Source organism: Juglans microcarpa x Juglans regia, chromosome 2D, assembly GCF_004785595.1.
Source record: "Juglans microcarpa x Juglans regia isolate MS1-56 chromosome 2D, Jm3101_v1.0, whole genome shotgun sequence".
NCBI classification, from domain to species: domain Eukaryota; kingdom Viridiplantae; phylum Streptophyta; class Magnoliopsida; order Fagales; family Juglandaceae; genus Juglans; species Juglans microcarpa x Juglans regia.
The window spans coordinates 16,015,875-16,036,747 of record NC_054596.1 but is presented as its reverse complement, the minus strand read 5'-3'; the positions used below and the strand labels follow the sequence as shown (position 1 = coordinate 16,036,747).

The 20,873-nt window shown below is 37.3% G+C and overlaps 2 protein-coding genes and 1 long non-coding RNA gene across 3 annotated transcripts; 1 reads left to right on the top strand and 2 right to left on the bottom strand.

The window, feature by feature from the left end:
- Positions 1 to 4,322: 4,322 nt before the first annotated feature.
- LOC121250737 (BTB/POZ domain-containing protein At5g48800-like) lies at positions 4,323 to 10,613 on the top strand. Its single transcript, XM_041149935.1, has 5 exons — positions 4,323 to 4,926; positions 7,081 to 7,147; positions 8,308 to 9,480; positions 9,802 to 10,367; positions 10,404 to 10,613. Exons 1-4 carry the CDS (start codon positions 4,814 to 4,816, stop codon positions 10,333 to 10,335), a joined length of 1,887 nt encoding a protein of 628 aa, XP_041005869.1. The 5' UTR covers positions 4,323 to 4,813; the 3' UTR covers positions 10,336 to 10,367; positions 10,404 to 10,613.
- Positions 10,614 to 13,756: 3,143 nt separating this feature from the next.
- On the bottom strand, positions 13,757 to 14,188 carry LOC121249299. Its single transcript, XM_041148008.1, has one exon. The coding sequence runs from the start codon at positions 14,186 to 14,188 to the stop codon at positions 13,757 to 13,759; it is 432 nt and encodes a 143-aa protein (XP_041003942.1).
- A 962-nt stretch (positions 14,189 to 15,150) lies between these two features.
- LOC121248701 lies at positions 15,151 to 18,741 on the bottom strand. Its single transcript, XR_005937500.1, has 3 exons — positions 18,634 to 18,741; positions 18,283 to 18,285; positions 15,151 to 15,570 (listed from the first exon to the last, which is right to left on the bottom strand). It is a non-coding gene; the product is annotated as an uncharacterized LOC121248701 (long non-coding RNA).
- Between the last annotated feature and the right edge of the window lie 2,132 nt (positions 18,742 to 20,873).

Sequence of the window (20,873 nt, the reverse complement as noted above, 5' to 3'; positions counted from 1 at the left end):
GCAAATAAATACATTCATACGTGAAGCGATGCATCTATAAATTGAAGCTTCATGCGAGAGCTTCATACACCCAAGAAGAGAAAAGAGAGAGAGCCTGGAGAGCTCTGAAAAAAAAAAAAAAAAAGAGAGAGAGTTGAGTTGAGTGGAGTGTGATCCTCCTCCTCTGTAATATTTTCTTGTGTACCACTATTTAATAGTGAAGCTCTTTTCTGTGGATGTAGGCAGTTGCCGAACCACGTTAAATTTTTGGTGTCACTAAATGCGTAGAGTGTACTATTTTATTACCGCTTTTATCTCTTCCGCTGTGTTGATTTCTCCTACACTCATCATACTCGGGAAAATGGAGGTACCAATTGACCTAAAGGCCGCAAGATTGAATGATTAATGCACTAACCCGATTATATCTCCAGTACCGCAGGGCAATGAATTTGCTTCCCCCATCATCTCATCTGTGTTAATTAGCTTTTGGTACTCATTCTGGTGTCAATAGAAGGACCCCTTTTTGTAATTCATTACGTTTCTTCGTATCCATAGACACGCTTTTAAAACGATTACGATGTCAATCATGCTGTCATGGGCAATGCCGTATACGACTCTCGAGTGTGCAGTTTCCTTCTATATTATTTTTAAAAATAGTTATTAATAATAAAAATAATTTTTTTCATGTGAATTTTAAATTTATTCATTTTTAAATATACAAAGACTGTACTGTAAATATCATTTCTCAACCGATCTTAAGTCATATTAGCAAACACATCAGCTTGATCTGCAGATGAGGGAGGACTTGAAAAAATGTATGTACGAGTATGTTTTGATTCTAATTTCTACGAGTGTTCATGTAGTAAATTCTTTAATAATTGGTTTGTTTGCACGTCAATTTCTAAACATGACAATTTTAATTTTAATTTTAATTTTAGAAGCTGTGTATAGCCTTATCTATTTACGTACAGCCAAACCTTTATCTTTATTTTTAAGATGTGCCACTTCAACTAACGAAAGAAAAGCATGTCTCCTTCGTCCCTTTCATTCTAATTGACAATTTCCCCTTGAAAATGCCACAGCTAATTTAGTTCTTAGAAAGAAAATTATACATTCATGTAAGAGTAATGATATATTTATCGTAGTGGCAATACATGATACGATACGTGAACTCAACATGAACATGATATGAAATTAGTAATTTTAAATTTGATATAAATGAGTTTGGGTCAAAACAGATTGACTCGAAAAGACATAATTAATAAACAAGTCTATTGCGGGTTAACATGTAATTGATATAAATGTTTATTTTTAAAGTTTAAAAATGTTTAGTTTTATATGCATTTTTTTGTTATTAAAATGTAATATTAATATTAGTATTTGACTATTTAATTTCTCAAACTATTGAGCTTTTTTGTTAATAAGTAATTTTATTTTATGAAAATATTACTTTTCTTATATATTATTGGTTTGGATATTGATAATAAAATATTGAAAAGTGATATTTGCAGTCCTATTGTATGTAAGTTCTACGCACACCATTTGAAAAAAAAAGTAGGTAAATATGAGATTCACATAAAAAAAAAAAAATTTAATAGTAGATCTTATTTTTTTTTTCAAAGAGAGCATGTGGGGCTTGCACATCCTATAATGATATCTAGCATTACTATAAAATATTTTATAATGAATGTAGTTGCAATTGCAAATGATTTTATATAATTATCTGTGTATTATATATAAAATTATATTTATGAGTTAAAAAATAAATATATGGGTAAGTTCAACCCATATATATGAAACGGGTTGAACATGTGAAATGAGTCGTATCCAGTATTATTAAACATGTTAAGGAGGTCGTGTTATGCCACATGTTATTTAAATAAGTTGTGTTAGGGTTTTAGGATTTGACCTATTTAATTAAATGGGTCGTATTCGAATTTATCCATATAAGTCAATAATCATGACTTGACACGACACAAACACGACTTTCGAACATAAATTACCAACTCTTACATGTATAACTCTTCGTGCAATCATGTTTTAAATTGAGAGTATTTTTTTAAAATAATAATATTTTTATAAATTATTTTGTAAAAATGCTCATTATTTAAAACATAGCTATATAAAAGGTTATAAAAACGATTTTAAGAATATTATTTTCCTCCATGTAAACAGTAAAAAGGAAAGAAAGAAAATCCAAAATCAAGAAGGTACATACCACGTGTATGTAACAAAAGAATTATTGAAAGAATCCAAATGTTTAAAAACCACTCCAATTTTTGTTTTTGTTTTTTTTGTAAGATCACACTATGGCCATTGGTTCATAACCTAAGGTCCTGACATCCATGCATATTTATGTCTATGCCCATGCATGCTGATGCCACACACTGTCTTTTGAAGACATTGACTTGTACAAGAAAATTTTTTGTAGCCATCTACAAGAAAAGGAATAGTGGAGGAGGTGGTAGAAGATATCATATCAAATTAAGGCAATAATATGGGAAGTGGGTCCAATTAATAATCCTAAGATGACCCACTGAAGGAGGTGGGAAATCATATATCATAATATTAACAAAAAGTGGCCCCATACCTCTCCCCATCCATGTTTTGAGTGTGTTTTTCTTTTTGACCTTTTCTTTGTTTGCTTCCTCTCACGTGGAAAGTGAAATTTTGCAATATCTAAAGTAATTTTTTTTTTCCACTTTTTTAGAATATTGGATCGAGTTGCTAGATTATACCTAGAAAATAGAGCTTTCAAGTTCTATGGTTGTTTTTTTTTTTTTTTAATGACTCCTAGTTATTTATTTATTTATTTATTTTTATAATACCATTGGTATTTGAGGCAAATGAAGTTTTTTCAAATATTGAAAATAACAAAATGAAAATCTATTTCCAACTTTATTTATTGACACGCTAATCATATTTTTAAATAGCAACAATCATTTAAAAAAAAGAATTAGTAATACAATCACAAAGAGATTCTGTAAGAAGAAATCTACAATTTGACGTGACTTCATATGATACGTTAAATCTACTTTATAATAAATTAATTTTATAATCTAACATAGATTTATTTTTGTGAAATCACTTTATGACTAAAATACTTCTTTTAAAAAAATATATAGAGAGTCTTGTTTTATTGATTTATAGTAGTATGACAAATTATTTTTAAAATTATCTTCCATTGTTGAATTTCCTTTGTGAGGACTTTTACTTGAGTATGCTTTCATTACCCTAGCGCGAGTGCTGAGTGGCCTTCACCTTTGCTCCACCAATGCAATAATCAAATACCAAAGAAATTTTAATTATTTTCTTTTCTCCTATACTAAGGCTTAGTTTGGGTACTTATATTTTTAGAATATTTCATTATTATTTATTATTAATTTTCACATATTTTTTACTACTATTCACTATTATTCAATATTTTATCATTATTTTTTATTACTTCTTCACTACTATTTACAGAATACCTGAAAATATTTCAATACCTAAAATACTTAATACCCAAACGCAACCTTAATAATTTGCCAAAGGCTCAATCCTTCATTTGAAATTCTCAAAGCTTTCTATTCATTAGAAAAATTCCCCAAGATCAATACTTTTTAGCATGGACTCAAGAATGACCATATTTTACTAGTATGAATTGTTGGAAAGACCAACCACTTATTTTTATTATTGTATGAGTAAGTTGAAAAGGGATAAGAAGCAAGATTTCTTACTGTTTATGAACCGTTTTTATTTATTTATTTATTTTTCTAGGATTAAAACAAATTTGTCTAAAATAAGTAATAATATCATTTTTCAATAAGAAATTTTATTTATAGTCTTGAATGGGAGATTGTGTGTGCAGTTCTATTAATGGATGGTGGTAAACAGGAAAAACATTATTTTAAAAATGATATTATTAATTTTTTTTAAACATAACTGTATGAATTTGTATAAACAGTTTCCAATGAGTACTGTACGTAGATTAACTCTTTTTCTATACAATGAAACTAACACAAAATCTATTTTCTTATATTTAAATCTGCGCTAAAAGCAATTATAATCGATATTTTTTGAGGATATCAATTCGTCTAAAAGGATTAAAGGAAAAAAGAACAAATTTCGATTTACTATATATATATATATATATATGCGCGCTCGCGCGCGCGCGCGCACATACACAATATGTTTACCTGTACTTAAAATCTTATGAACTCGTTGAACATAGACGTAAATAGAAGAAAGTAAAGGGTTCCCAAAGCAAACGACAAAGAGAATATTTTACCTTTCACCGTTAAGGTGAGATAAGTCAAAGTTGTCAAAAGCGAATAACTTACTTTTTCGTTCCCGCTTTTTTAAATTTGTACCTTGTTTGTAATGAATCATCTCGACTTTGCTGTAAACATACACAAACTCCTGCTTTTGTGGCCCATTTCCTGCTTACATAAAAGCCAGAATCTTTACCAAAAATACTTTGTAGAAAAGAATTTAGGAATTCAAGTTAGGAAGAAAAATAGTGGATGTTGGAGTGGAAGATAGATTATGAATGATTTTGAGCGTGATAGCAAAGCTTAAAAAAGAAATGATGAGGAGGAAAAAAAGAGTATGACCCACAAGAGAGGCCCATCGGCTTTGGACAATAGCAATCTATGGCTTTGAACACCAATTGTTTGACGAAAATGGCCAAAGAAGAAGTTCCCCAACAGGAACATATCCAACTGGGTATCTGTCTTTGTCTCTCTCCCCAGTTCACTACCTCAACCCCACCACCACCACCACCACCACTACTATCCTCTTTTTCTCTCTTCCCTGATATTCCATTTTTCTCTCCTGAGTCTTATTGCTCTCCATGGACCGTAACGACAAGCAGCAGATTCTTCAGCACCACCACCACCACCACCAGCAGAGGCAGCAGCAGCAGCTGTCGTTGGCCAAGTGTGCACGGCAGCCATGCAATGAATGGTTTGTTTTATTTTTTTTTTCTAAGTTTGAATGTTGTAATTCACTCCATTTATCATATTTTTATTTGTACATATGGGATTTTCCCCACATAATTTGATACCTTGTTCTATGCGTTGATCTCGTAATTTGTTCTTCTTATTGATGTTCACGTTTATTGGGGAGTTTTTTGTTTTTTGGTTTTATTGTCGCAATGAGTGATACATTTCTTGAGTCTTTCTATGTTTTGATGATTAACTCACTTTGGTATCACACATTTTTAGTTACTGAAAATCAAATAAATATGATGGTATGGTTTTATATTTCACTTGTGTAAATTTCAATTTAGCATTAGTTCTTGAGGTCAAAATTGGCCTTAAAGCGTGAGGGGTAATCCTTCTGCCTTAAAAAGTTCAAAAAATGTAATATGACTGCATACTAATATATGATTGTAGAGTGTAGTTACAATATTGATCTGATTTTAATGTGAGAACACTACTGCAGTGCTTGAGAAATTTAGTCAACCAAAAGAGAAAAACCATGGAAGAAGAATGAGAACACGGAAAAATGAGCATTCAGCAGTACCGGTTGAATAACTTTGCTTTCAGTCCAAAAAATAAAAGTTATGTATGTAAGAGAGCACAGTATGCTAAAAAAAACCCAAACTTGTACCGAGAGGAAAAAGCAAAGCACAAGCCTGAAAAATCTTACTGGAATGTTGCAGTGCCAAAGGTTAAGATTCTTTTGTAGGAGATCAACTCCTTCTCACATAAAAGCTAGCAGATAATATTTCTCTCATAGTTTTAGTTTTGACCATGTGTTTCTTTTGACTAACTGGTCAATCTATACGCATAGTTATGTTGGAATAGCAGAAATTTGTTCTCTTCAAGCCTTAAGTTTGAACCTAACCTGAAAACAAAACGCCCATGGAGAGTCAAAATAAACTATATGCGTGTTGGAGTGTTCTATTAGTGCCTTGCCTCAAAGCTCTTCTTTTAAACCTATTATGAAAACCTTATGAATGCTTTGTCTTTGTTTAATCTATAACTAAATCTACAAATGCATAATCATTATTCCATTGCACCAATTTCAATCTTAATTAACTGAGTTGTTTTCTAAAAAGTTAGAATTTCCTTTCAGTTTACTGTTAAATAATTTTGCTGCACCACTTCGAGTTTTCCTCTGTTGGTGATACTTATCCAGAAAAAAATCCACTCTAAAAGATGGCATTTCTGATTTTTATTTTTTGGCATATTCCCATTTCCTGTCATTGCCCCTAATTTTTGTTGTTGTTGGCACTAAGTGTCCAGAACAAAGTTTCAACTAATCCTGGGGGTGCACAACCCAAGAGCTCGGTAAGGAGTTTTCTGCAAGTGCACCTTGGATAATTCAAGGAGAGATTCCTTCAGTCCAATGACTCCTTAGAAATTATTTGCACCCAAGGGTTTGAACCTTAGACCTGGAGAGAGCTTACCTCAAAGACCAAGGCCCTTACCACTTGAACCAATCCCTAGGGGTTTAGAAAAATCAAAATTAAGACTCTAAAATAGAGATCCAAAGTGAAGAAGTGATTGATCTAGAAGATACACACACATAGTACATCTAACACAATATATGCTTCATGTGCCTTCGTTATAGGATTTATTTTCATATTTATGGGTCTTTACAAAACTGCATTCATAAAAGGTTTTGTCATGATTGGCATTTATAAATCTTTGTCATTCCTTGTTCTAAATTTTATGTTATTGACAGCTTTCAACCCTTAAATAATATTCTAACTAGCATGCAATTCTTTTAAATGCTTATTGATCTATGTTGCTTATTTTTGTGTCTTTTATCCTTCTAGATTGTGTGGCTATATTTCAATACATACTATCATATTACTGAAGCTCTAGATGATCATGTTTTTTTATGAGTTAAATCACTAGAGTATTTTCACTAACTCTTTTTTCTGATGTAAATCCATAGGCTTAGAGCTAGTGCTGATCCCTAAAATTAGAATTGGAATTACACAGAATATGCATCTTCACATCTATCCATAAGAAAGGGTTGTGTTTGCTATTAGCTAGTTTCGAAGCAAGATTCAAGCATTATCAACTTAACCTTGAACTTTACATGTTCATTTTTCCCGTGGATTCAATCGTTCTTGGGTAAATAATTAGCTCATAACCTGTGTAGGATTTTTCGGGATGTTCCAAGTGATATTACCATAGAAGTGAGTGGAGGAACATTTCCATTACATAAGGTAACTACTCTATGTTGCTTCATTATAAATTGTTCATTATGTTCTGATTGAGAGGATGTCTCTTGTGATGAATGAAGCTCCTTTACTTAGCTTTTGGTGCTTCCTCTGTTCAATATACAATTTCACTGCCATATGCAGTTTTATCTTTTGCAAGCATTCAGAATGAGTAAACTAGATGGAAATATAGGCATACTGTGTTTAAGATGTGTAATTCTAGTTTGTCTTTTCTTTTAGATAATTCTTAATAATATGATAGGCTTAATGTCTGCCCTTGGGTTATAGCTCAACTTGCACAATGTGGGATGGGTTCAGACGTGGTCTTGGGTTCATATTTGCCCAAAGAAACAAGGTCACATTAACTGAAACCCAAGTTTTCTGAGAGTGTGACTTAAATGGGAAAAGAAGAAGAGTCAAATTGAGAGGAAAATCATTTGTATGTCGTTGGAAAAAAAAGAAGAAAAAATCGCTTTCTCTAGTTCTGATTGTCAATGGGCAATTGAGAAGTTTGTAACTATTTCACCTGTCCATATTTTTTTGTTACTTGTATTCTTTTCAACCAACATACACATAAAGTCTAGCATGACCATTTTCTAACTGGAAATGCATGTTACTAGAGTTTCAAATATGATAATGTTTTTTTAAAAAAAATTGCTCATTTTTTTTCCAACATAAATATACCACAAAATTTGGATTTAGGTTATTCTCAATTTTTTTATTCCCGAACCCACATATTAAAATCATGCCTACCTAAAGCACATCCTCTTGGATTTCTGATGCTCTTGCTCTTTTGCCTGACTAGTATCATAGATTCCATAGTTACTTTACTAATTAGAAGAGGTTCTTGAGTGAAGCATTTCTCCTATCATTTTCTACCTACTTAACTATCTTAAAAATAATTGACTCAATGGAAATTGTTGTGCATAAGACACAACAACTTAAGCGCAAAGAATATAATATTAAAAGTAAAGAGGGTGAGTGACCGTAACCTTATCTTTGTAGCCATTTGCCCCAGACCTCCCAGCCACTAAAGGAAATCTAAAAAGAAGAAAGGTCTGGAAAATCATTGCTTTAATTATAAGAACTTGCTTTATTCCTAGCAGTGATGCTAATTTTCCTAGTTTTCATGGTACCGATAGTCTTAATTCTTAAATTCAATGCAGTTCCCACTTGTCTCTCGAAGTGGCCGAATCAGAAAGTTAGTTGCAGAACATAGGGACTCTGATATCTCAACGGTGGAGCTTCTTAATTTACCAGGAGGTGCAGAGGCATTTGAGTTGGCAGCAAAATTCTGCTACGGAATCAACTTTGAAATTACGTCTATGAATGTTGCACAGCTGTGCTGTGTTTCTGATTACCTTGAAATGACTGAAGAGTTTTCAAAAGATAATCTTGGTTCCCGTGCTGAAGAATATCTTGAGATTATTGTTTGCAAGAACCTTGAAATGTGTGTTGAAGTTTTGCAACAGTGTGAGAATCTACTCCCTCTTGCAGATGAGCTTAGAATAGTTAGCCGTTGCATAGATGCAATAGCCTCCAAGGCTTGTGCAGAGCAAATTGCCTCAAGCTTCTCACGCTTAGAGTACAGCAGCTCAGGGAGGCTTCATATGAACAGGCAAGCCAAGTGTGATGGGGACTGGTGGATAGAAGATCTCTCCGTTCTTCGGATTGACTTGTATCAAAGAGTCATGACAGCAATGAAGTGTCGCGGGGTCCGTCCTGAGAGTATTGGGGCATCACTTGTGGGTTATGCCCAGAAAGAGTTAACAAAGAAATCCAGCTTGTGGAATCCATCTAGCCAGGTGAAAGTTGATTTGCTTTCAGGTTCAACTGGACATGAAAAAGTTGTGGTTGAGACTATTGTCAGCCTCTTGCCTGTTGAGAAACTTGCTGTTCCAATCACTTTCCTTTTTGGGCTTTTGCGAAGCGCAGTGATGCTTGATTGCTCTGTTGCTTGTAGGCTTGATTTGGAAAGGAGAATTGGATCCCAGCTGGATATTGCTACTCTTGACGATCTTCTGATACCTTCTTTTAGGAATGCAGGTGATACCTTATTTGATGTTGATACAGTTCACAGGATTTTGGTAAATTTCTCACAGCATGATGATAGTGAAGATGATATGGAAGATGCCTCTGTTTTCGAATCTGATAGTCCTCATTCACCTTCCCAATCTGCCTTGTTCAAAGTTGCAAAATTAGTAGATAATTACCTTGCGGAAATTGCTCCTGATGCAAATCTCAAGCTTGCTAAGTTCATGGTTATCGCAGATACTTTACCAGCACATGCACGTACCATTCATGATGGGTTGTATCGAGCCATTGATATTTACCTGAAAGTACGTATTACTAGTCTTTCGTTTCAGTATTTTTCTGGAATATTGTGTTGTAGGGCACTCGCAGATTTCATTGAGAACTTGCTTATGAGTACTGTTTTCTCACATGGAACTGCTAGAGAAATATTGTCCCACATAAATCAGACTGATTTTGGAGGGAGGTTGGTCTTAGTTCTTGTCATGAAGCACTTACCCAACCACTCCTAAGATTAACACAAGACTCAGTGAAGATTAATTTCAAGAAAGAAAGAGAGAAAAACTAATTTTATTCTTACTTGATAGTCAAGCTGGTCCTTCACTTGAAATAATCTTATTCTTATTCAGGCACATCAAGGTTTACCAGAGTTGGACCGGAAGAAGCTATGCAAATTGATTGATTTCCAAAAACTTTCTCAAGAAGCTGGTGCACATGCTGCACAAAATGAGCGCCTCCCTCTCCAATCTATTGTACAAGTGCTCTACTTTGAGCAAATAAGGCTCCGAAATGCCTTGAGTTGTTCTCATGGAGAAGATGATCACAAGCCAGTGCACCAGTCATGGCGGATCAGCAGCGGGGCACTAAGTGCAGCAATGTCTCCACGAGACAACTATGCATCACTTAGACGGGAAAACCGTGAGCTAAAACTTGAGCTAGCGCGGTTGCGAATGAGACTAAATGATCTTGAGAAAGAACATGTTTGTATGAAGAGGGATATGGAGAAGTCAAACTCTCGTAAATTTATGAGTTCGTTCTCAAAGAAAATTGGTAAACTGAGCTTCTTTGGACATAGTTATTCAAGGGGATCAAGTTCTCCGTCAAAGCATTCACATAGAACTGACTCTAAGGTTATTGAGAGAATGTGTGCAAGCACAGATTAGGTAATTAAAATGGCTGGGAACTTTTTTCTTTCCCTCTTCTTCTTTTTTTTTTTTTTTTTTTTTTTTTTTTTTTTTTTTCTCCTGTATTTGTTGAGCATTTGCATGTCATATTTGTGGTGGGCTTTTTACTTTATAACATTTCTTTTTTCTTTTCGGCCACCTTGTAAATAAGTTCTGGTGCTCAAGGTAGCAAGAGTAAGGGGATCTTCTTGATTGCAAGTGAGGAGCTGTGGAAATTACAACTTTGATATTTATACATGTATAAAAATAATCTTTGATGTGGACATGCATAAATTTGCTCATCGTTGTTATTTTTGTAAACAATTAAATTCATGACGAATGATTAACTGCTTGGTAACAAGCTACACAAACCTTTAGGCTTTATAGAGCCTTAATGTTATATCATTCTCTCATAAGTAAATATTTGTTAGTACTGTAGTAATTTTAGAATGATTTATTAATTGTCGGTAGGAGTGCTACTTGCACCATACAGTGCAGGGTAGCCCCTTCCCCGCCCCAATGCTGGGGGGCGGGGGCAAACTCCCAATTTGCCCCACCCCTCACCCACTTCAATAATGGACTACTGTCTACTAGACCTAAAAATTATTCATGGGTCCAAAAGTGATTAAAAATAAATTTTTTGACTCAAATGTAAATTTAAATTTGTAAATATGACTATAATTTAAAAACTATCTAGTTTTTAAATTTGTTAGTGTATATTTTGTATAAGTTGTAGTGTAGTAGGATGACCCTCTTATAAATTGCCTTCATAATGCAAGTCTTACACTTAAGTAATGTGGGACTCTTGTATTGCCTTGGCAATCTATAAAAGGGTCACCTTACTACACTACAACCTTTTTTTTTTTTTTTTTTTTTTTTTTTTTTTTTTTTTTTTTTATAAGTAAGATAAATATTATTGATATGAATGAAATAGGCATAGCCCGTTTACACAAAAAATATACAGAAATACCCCTGAGTACATTCTAAGAACAATAAATTAAAGATAAGAAATCACAAATATTGTTCCCATGTAGTATAATAGCAGAAAACCAAAGCATTAAAGCGTGAAAGAATAAATTCTTTAACTCCGCCATTATGCATTCCTTGTCTTCAAAGTTTCTCGCATTCCGTTTCGACTAAATGCACCACATGATGCACAACGGGATCATCTTTCACATGGCTGCCACTTGGTGACAACCTTGCATCTTCCTCCAACAACCCAACAAATCCACCACCCTCAAAGGCATAACCCAAGCAATATCAATCCTTTGAAAGATTTCATTCCACAACATCTTTGTTACCTCATAGTGCAATAAGAGATGATCCACAGATTCTCTATGTTTTTTACACATAGAACACCAATCCATCAGAATACATCCCCTCTTCCTCAAATTGTCCGTGGTCAAGATCTTTCCAAGAGTAGCATTCCATACAAAAAAAGCTACTTTAAAAGGAATTCAAAACCTCCAAATATTCTTCGAAGGAAATGGAGTAAGATCCTGTGTTGACAAGATTTTATAGTACGCCTTGACCGTGCATTTCTTGTGATCATTGTACCTCCACTTCAATTTGTCGCGCGGTGCCATAGGAGTCCCCATGGAGTATAATAGATTGAAAAAATCTAATACACTAGATAATTCTCAATCATGAAAGTCATTGTTAAGAAGTACATTCCACTGGTGAGTGCCATGGGAAAAAAGCCACATATTCGCCGCTGAAGTCTCCCTATTAGCTGCAATACGATAAAGAGCTGGAAAAGCCCTTTCTATTGCATGTTCTCCACACCACACATTCAACCAAAAAATGATTTGATTGCCCTCTCCAGCTACAAACCGAATGTGTTTTTTGAAACAAGGCCACCTCCCTCATAAACTTCCATAAGCCCACACCATGCCCCCCCTCGCACTTCATTGGAGCACCAACCGCCCCAAGTAGCTTTATATCTAATGTCAACAATTTCTTTCCATAATGATCCCTCCTCCGAATGATATCTCCAAAGCATTTCTCCAGTAAAGCTTTATTAAAAGTTCTCAGATCACTCACTCTCAACCTCCCATACACAACTGGAGCACACACTGTCTTCCATCTAACCAGATGGAATTTCTTCTCCTTCCCCATGCCCCCCCATAAAAATGCCATAAAGAGTTTCTCAATCCTGTTCACCACCCCTATAGGCATCGAAAACAGAGATAAAAAATATGTGGGGAGGTTAGTAAGGGTGTTTTTCATAAGAGTGAGGCGACCTCCTTTTGATAAATACAACCGGTTTCCACCCAGCCAACCTAGTCTCTATCTTCTCCACCACCCCATCCCATATAGCTCTAGCATTAAAAGATGCTCCCAAAGGAAGACCCAGGTATTTCATTGGCAAAGAGGACACCTTACAGTCTAGAAGGCTAGCTAGATTGAGGATATTAGAAACTGTACCTACCGGAACCATCTTAGACTTACCAAGATTCACCTTGAGCCCAGACATTGCTTCAAAACAAAGAAACAATGCTCGTAAAGTTTGGATCTGGTTGCTATCTGCTTCACAAAAGAGTAGAGTATCATCATCTACAAATAAAAGATGTGAGATGATGATGGAGCCACCAGTGCCATTACCCACCTGGAAACCAGATAAGAAACCTCCACCTAGGGGTGTAATCTGGTCAGTCCGATTCGGCAATGGATTGAATATTTTCGGTCCATTACTGGACCAGACCAAATACTCATAGGGATCGGACCGACCTAATTTTTTTTTCTTTTTTTATTTTTTTAAATCAATTAATAAAAAAATTTATTGAAAATACTAAATTAAATTAAGTGATTTATTAATGTGGATTATGTAACAAATTCAATAAAAAAATATTTTATATGGTCAATGATAATAAATTAGATGAAAATTATATTATTAATTTATATAATTATTATATAATTAACTATTTGATATTATATATTAGTTAAATCATTGAATATTAACAAGTGTTAATAACATATTTAAAATTTTATATTGTTAATTGTACAATTATTATATAAATAATATATATAATATTTTTTTTATTCGACCGGTCCTGTCCGGTCTGGTTCGAAAAATCTCCACCCCGAGATCGAACCGAAGACCAAAATTTCCTTATTTATTGGACCGGACCGGACCATGCATTTTTTCGGTCCGGTCAGTTTCTCCGGTCCGGACCGACCGGATTACACCCCTACCTCCACCAACAGTAGTTTGTACCATCTGGCTAAAGGCCTCCATAACTATAACAAACAACAGAGGAGATAGTGGATCTCCTTGTCGCAAGCCCTGTGAACTATCAAAGAACCTATCAAGTATACCATTAACTAGAACTGAGAACCGGGCAGTAGAAATACAGTGACTCATCCAGGAAATCCACCTATCACCAAAACCACACCTCCCAAGTAGATATAAAAGGAAATCTCAGTTCACATGGTCATAGGCCTTCTCCATGTCAAGCTTGCACAGGATACCTGAACCTCCCTCCCTCAATCTATGGTCCAAGCACTCATTTGTCATAAGTACTGAGTCAAGAATTTGTCTCCCATGAATAAAGGCATTCTGGGGCTTGGAAATGATCTGATCCAACACAGGACTTAACCAATTAGCAAGAACCTTTGAAATAATCTTATACACACTACTAACCAGGCTTATAAGGTGAAAATCCTCAATAATCGAAGTCCCATGCTTCTCGGGGATGAGCTCAATGAACATCGCATTAAGGGAGTTTTCAAACTTTTGGAAATAGTGAAATTCATTAAAAACTTGCAAAACATCACATTTCACTATGTCCAAACAAGTTTGAAAGAAACCCATTGAAAAACTATCTGGGTCTGGCGCTTTATCCTTAGCCATACCAAAGATAACCTTATAAATCTCATCTTCATCAAAAGGTCTCTCGAAGACACTCGCACTCTAAGAATCAATTGCCTCGAAGGACAAGGCATCAAGCTTCAGCCTCCAGCTAGCCGATTCAGTGAGTAGGGTCTCATAATAATGCACAATATGATTTTCAAGCTCGGAAAGAGAAGATAGAACTTGAGTACCTGAATATAGAGACTCAATAGCATTGCTACGTTGATGTGAATTAGCCACTTTGTGAAAATACTTCGTGCACTCGTCACCTTCTTTCAGCCAAAGGGCCCTAGATTTTTGACACCATGAAGTCTTCTCGGACAACAAAACCTCTCCAGATTTGCCATCATCGTGGCCTTCCTCAATAACATCTCCTTCGAAAGATCACCCAATAATTCATTACCCTCTATCTCCTGCAATTCCTCCAAAAGAGTCAACTTTTGATTGTCAATGTGGCAAAAAACTTCCAAGTTTCACTTCTTCAGGTCTTGCTTCAAGGCCTTCAGTTTACCTGCAAGAATAAAACTTGGAGTGCCTAATAAACTGATATGCTGACCACCAGGCATGCACCATCTCTACAAATCCATCCGCTAAAAGCCACATGTTTTCAAACTTAAAAGGCTGGCGACCCCTTTGCATGCCCCCACAATCTAGAGTAATAGGAAAATGATCTGAGCTGACTCGAGCTAGTCGTTTCTGACTTACTTTCGAAAAGTGGGCTTCTTACGATGGAGAGACCATGAATCTATCCAATTTGGACCAAACCCGACCATTTGACCAAGTATACTCACCCCCTACCAGTGGAAGATCCATAAGTTCCAAATCAAAGATGAACTCTGAAAACTCCTCCATAGCCATAGAATTTCGATAATGCCTCAATCGCTCACTAGGGAAGCGAGTTATGTTAAAATCACCCCCATACACCACAACACATCCCAAACGGAGTATAAACCCACCAACTCTTCCCATAGCCTTCTTCTATCCCTGTCCACATTAGGACCATAGGTGTCTACAAATGCCCATTCCCATCCATCAACAACATTTATGAAAGAGCTGCTACTGAGAAATCTCCAATACACTCCTTAATTGCCTCAACCAATCTTTTATCCCATATAAGTAACACTCTGCTTGAGGCACCCTCAGAGGCCAAGTAAGATCAACCCACATACGAGCATCCCTATAGGCTTCGCACAATTCTTCTATCAATGTGTTGCAACTTTGTTTCTTGAAAGCACACCACATCACCCTTCTACATCCGCAATAATGATTTGATACGAAGGCATTTATTGCGATTATTGAGCCCTCGCACATTCCATGATATGATCTTAGGCTTCATGTAAACATAAATTGCCCCTCCCTTTCGATCTATCCCTTTCATCACTCTCTGTCAAAGTTGGTCGGAATACCCTTTTCGTAGGGTTTCCTTTGATTATATAGAAGAGATTTACATAGTTAATGCCAGATTTCCAGTGCCTAAATACTATACAAGGTAAGTGTTTCCAACTTATTTACAGCCTAATTATCTGCTATATACAATCTAGATATCAAGGAAAGCATCCCTAAAATATTACAAGTCAAAGCCCTAAATTATCTCCGTAACATCTCCCCTCAAATTGATGCTGGTAGATCAAGAAGCATCAATTTGTCAACCAAGAACTGATGCCAGTGCCGAGAAAGAGTTTTAGTGAATATGTCTGCAGTTTGATGTTCAGTAGAAATGTGAGGAATAGTAATTACATGTCTATCAAAGGATTCACGTATGGAATGAAAATTGACTTCGATATGTTTCGTATGCTCATGGAAGACAGGATTGGCGGTGATTTGAATAGCATTGGTATTATCAGCATGAAGAGGAGTGGAATGAAGCTGAGGAAAACCAAGTTCACCCAATAACCCACAAAGCCACGTGATATCAGAGTAGGCGGAAGAAATAACTCGATACTCAGGCTTAGTGGAGGACTTGGAAACTCTATCTTGCTTCTTACTTTTCTAAGAAATGAGTGCATTGCCTAAAAACATGCACCAGCCAATAACAAAGCAACGAGTATCCGCACATCCGGCCCAATCAGCGTCACTATACCCCACCAACTATAAGGAAGATTCCTTAGGAAAGAACAACCCACGTGTAGAGATGCCCTTCAGATATCGGATAATGCGGCGGACAGCAGCTAAGTGAAGGTGTCGGGGGCCTGCATAAATTGACTGACCTGCTGCACAACAAAGGAAATGTCAGGACGAGTAATCGTCAGGTAGTTCAAACTCTCAACGAGTTGCTGATAGAAGGATGGATCTGATAGAAGCTCGTCTTCCTCCTGACGAAACTTAAGATTTATCTCCAATGGAGTAAGAACATAATTACCCGATTGAAGACCAGCCAATGAAATCACTTCCTACTTGTATTTGTGCTGGTGTAACAATGTACCAGTCGGAGTAATCTGTACCTCAAGGCCAAGAAAGTACTGTAGGAGACCGAGATCTTTCATGTGAAAAGAGGCCTTGAGATACTGTTGTAATTGATTAATTAACTCAGCATCAGAGCCAATAATCACAATGTTGTCAACATATACTAGAAGCAATACAATTCCTGCAGAAGTCTTGCGAAGAAAGAAAAAGGAATCAAACTGACTCTGAGTAAAGTTAAAAGCAAGTAAAGTAGAGCGAAATTTATCAAACCATGCACACAGAGCCTGTTTTAGTCCATACAAGGATCGGCGTAGCTGACAAACCTCTAAGGATGGTGTAGCAAACATGCCGAGAGGTGGAGACATATAGATTTCTTCCTTCAAATCCCCATGTAGAAAAGCATTCTTTACATCCATTTACCGGAGAGACCACCCCTGCGATGCAGTAAGTGCCAAGATAGTCCACACAATAGTCATTTTGGCAACAGGTGTAAATGTCTCTTCATAATCAATACCATACTCCTGCTGGTTCCCAAGAACCACGAGACAGGCCTTATATTTGTCCAGTGAGCCATCTGATCGAAACTTGACTGAGTACACCCATTTACAATCAATAGGTTTGACACCAGAGGGACAAGTCACAAGATCCCAAATGTGATTTTCTTGAAGTGCTTGGATTTCTTCTTGCATGGCCTGCTGCTAACATGCTTGGGTGGCTACCTGAGTATAGAAGTGAGGAATAGAAACAATGTCGAGAGTGGTAGCAAGTGAGGTATGAGAAAAACCATACCTATCTAGTGGATATGTAACCTGGGTGGAGCGTCGAGGTATAGGAACCGCAGAATCAGATGACAGATCAGCGTTTGGAAGAGGTGTTGAAGGAGGACGTCTATGATACACCACACCTGGTTTAAATTGCTCAATATAAGAAGGCACATCATCTAAAGCAGGTAGAAGAGTAATATGAGAATTAGAAATAACCTAAGACTGAAAGAAATATTGATTTTCGAAGAAAATCACATTCCAGGAGATCTGAAATTTGTTTGCATGAGCATCATAACAAACAAATCCTTTCTTAGTAGGGCTATATCCCATAAAAGCACACATGACAGACTGGGCAGCAAGCTTGTGACAATCAACATGTGGCAGATGAACAAAACAAACACACCAAAAAGTATGATATGATTGATACTCAGGAGATATGCCAAATAATCGAAAATAGGGAGAATCATAATTTAAAGTGGCAGTAGGCAAACGATTGATCAAATACACAGTAGTAGATAAAGCTTCTACCCAGAACTTAGAAGGTACAGAAAAATCAATCAACAAAGTACGACGACATCTAAGAGATGATGTCAACTAAAGGAAGCCGAGCACCTTGCAACTGCCACAGAAACTGTTGTCAGGCACAGAGAGAGCCGATGATCCCATAGCGACCCAGCCACCACAAATCAAGCACCGCGAGAGAGAAGGCGAGGACCAGCTCCATTGTCAGCCATGCCAGAAATGGTCGACTACCACACATCAACCACTAGAGAATGCCGACAGCCATAAAGAGGCACATCCACCATAAAAAATCACCGAGAGAAGTGCCTCGCACCGAAGGACATAGTTCGCAACTCTGAGAAACTGGTATGATAGCCACCAAAAACTCAAACCCACAAGGTTTGACCCTACAGAAAGCACCGAGACCCACTAAGAGCAAGAATGAACTTGCTGCATCAGGAAAAAAAAAAAAAAAAACTCCCAAGAATAGCGATGAAAAAAATGCACCTTGTTATTAAGACCAACGCAACGGAAATCAGAGGGGCTCTGATACCATGTCGAAGTTGGTCTGAATACCCTTTCCATAGGGTTTCCTTTGATTATATAGAAGAGATTTACATAGTTAATGCCAGATTTCCAGCGCCTAAATACTATACAAGGTAAGTGTTTCCAACTTATTTATAGCCTAATTATCTGCTATATACAATCTAGATATCAAATCAAAGCATCCCTAAAATATTACAAATCAAAGCCCTAAATTATCTCCGTAACACTCACTTCCTTCAAATCATAGTTAATGGAGTAAGTTAGCCTTCTAAGTTCCCTATCCCTCTTAGAGGCTGAGTTTGAACAAGTAGTTTCAATAGCCACAACAAGGGCCTTAAACTGTTCTTCATAGCCTTCGCAGGACACCCCAAAAATAGCCTGTAATTATTCCACCTTTTTGAAGACCCAGTTTGAAGGATAAATCCCAAATTTAGAACTGGGAGGAAGTGAGCACAGCGGGGTTAGAACAACCCCCTCCTCCCCAACCCAATCTTTATCAATCAAGGCCAATTGCATATTCGAAACTAAAACTGAGCCACTAGAACAATCAATTTCACCGCTAGGTACCAAAAAATTATTGGAGGTCCTTATCTCAACTTCAGGTTCAATTCTAGTGCAATCCCCCATCAAATCCCCAGCAAAACCACCCATCTCCAGACAGGGCGAACCTATCGAAGACCTCATACCATGTTCTGGCGTGACAGACGATACCAAGGAGACACAAAAGTCTCTGAGCACCTCGTACGGCAGTTTCTATGCCATCACCGTCATCAAAGTGAAGTTCTCGGCACTGCATATACTCGGGTTTGCATCTCTGAGCACTGCCAACACATCCTTCATTACCCCAGACCTCGCCGACAAACCCAACTTCATTGATGTCGACCCCACACACGGTTGTTTTTATTCAGTTTCCTGCGATGGAAAGCAGCTCACTGTCTTGCTCAATTCCTGCTCTGCATCTCTGCTCCCTATTGGCACCAACTCCTCCGCCCCATACCTCACTGGCAGACCCACCATCATCGGTGCTGATCCCTGACCCACTGTCGGCGGTGAGGGTTGAGGCCCACGTGACGACGATGGGATGTCACTAGTGGCATCCCTCCGTCTCCAGACATGCTTCACAGCCTGGGCCTGAAGAACGGGTTGGGCCTGCATACAAGGCCTTTAGGCCACTTGACCAACTTAACTGAAACTCTAGTCTCACCCTTACGCCCCTGGGTCTAATGGGCTGGCTGGACCTGCATACAAGGCCTCTGAGCCACTTGGCCGGCCTGTGGGTGAGGCCCACCTAAAGCCACATGCTTCCCCTTAAGCCCATTACATGAGCCTCCTCCTTGGCCCACACCGAAGTCCCTCCGCATCCCCTTTTCAATGCACCGTTTAAGAAAAACAATATTAGTTTGCAATGTTCCCACTTGCGCCTCCATCTCAACCAAAGCATGCATAAGAGTTTCCAAATGTAGCCCCGACACACGCCTGCCATTGTCTTCGCAGAACTGCTCCATCACCAAAGAGGAAGTAATTCCTGACCTCCCTGTAGGTTTTGGAGCTCGAGATAAGGCTTCTCTGTACAAAGAATAAACATGGTGCCCCTGCGACAGAGGAAGAGGCAACCACGGCAGGCTCCCTCTGTTGTTCCTTCCCGAAACAGAGGAAGTTGCAGCTACTTCCATCAACAATTTCCCAAAATTTCTCCACCCAACCCCTTTCCTCCCTTCTGGTATCGCAAGTAAGCCACACAGCTTCTCTTGACCATACTCTGATACGGATAAAAAATTTCCAAACGAGTTGCGCTGCCTCTGCACCACCAAAACCTAAGTTCCATTTCTACGCGATCTAAGAAAACTAGAAGACCCCTCAAGAACTGCACCTTCCTTCACCATGCCAGCCAACCAACCCAACGATTCTTGGTCCATGGAGATATACTTCACAGCATGACAGCTGCTCGCAGTGATTCTCCACCATCTTGCATTTATCTTCTTAAACTCAAAACATTTTTTATCGATAATAATGTTCCTACTCAACCCCATCACTTCGTAACTACTCATAATGTACTGGAAAGACTGAATTAAACAACACAGGTTACCACTATCATTAACAGTAGACTATCACCGGTGAAAAGACATAACATTTTTTCTCAATTGTACGGAGAGAAAAAAATTAGGAGACAGAAATATCACACCACTACCCTTATTTTTATTACTACACTACAACTTACACAAAGTATTAAGTAAAAGTTCTACTTAATACATATTACTATATTTATATACAGTAAAAATAATAAATATTTATAAATATGTATATTATAAATATATATATATAAATTGGGGTCCCCGATGGGGCCATACCGCCCCCGCCCCCGCATGGGCGGGGTGGGGTTGCCCACCTCACCGTGCGGGGGAGGGGAGAAAGGGGACGGGGTAGCGAGGTGCGGGGTGCGGGACTCCACTGCCCACCCCTAATTTTCGGAA

Excerpts from the sequence above, each read along its gene's own strand:
- LOC121250737 (XM_041149935.1), top strand. The coding sequence starts at position 4,814 with ATGGACCGTAACGACAAGCAGCAGATTCTTCAGCACCACCACCACCAC. Across the intron at positions 4,927-7,080 it reads CGGCAGCCATGCAATGAATG|GATTTTTCGGGATGTTCCAA; the intron begins GTTTGTTTTATT and ends TAACCTGTGTAG. Across the intron at positions 7,148-8,307 it reads GAACATTTCCATTACATAAG|TTCCCACTTGTCTCTCGAAG; the intron begins GTAACTACTCTA and ends AATTCAATGCAG.
- LOC121249299 (XM_041148008.1), bottom strand. The coding sequence starts at position 14,188 with ATGGCTAAGGATAAAGCGCCAGACCCAGATAGTTTTTCAATGGGTTTC.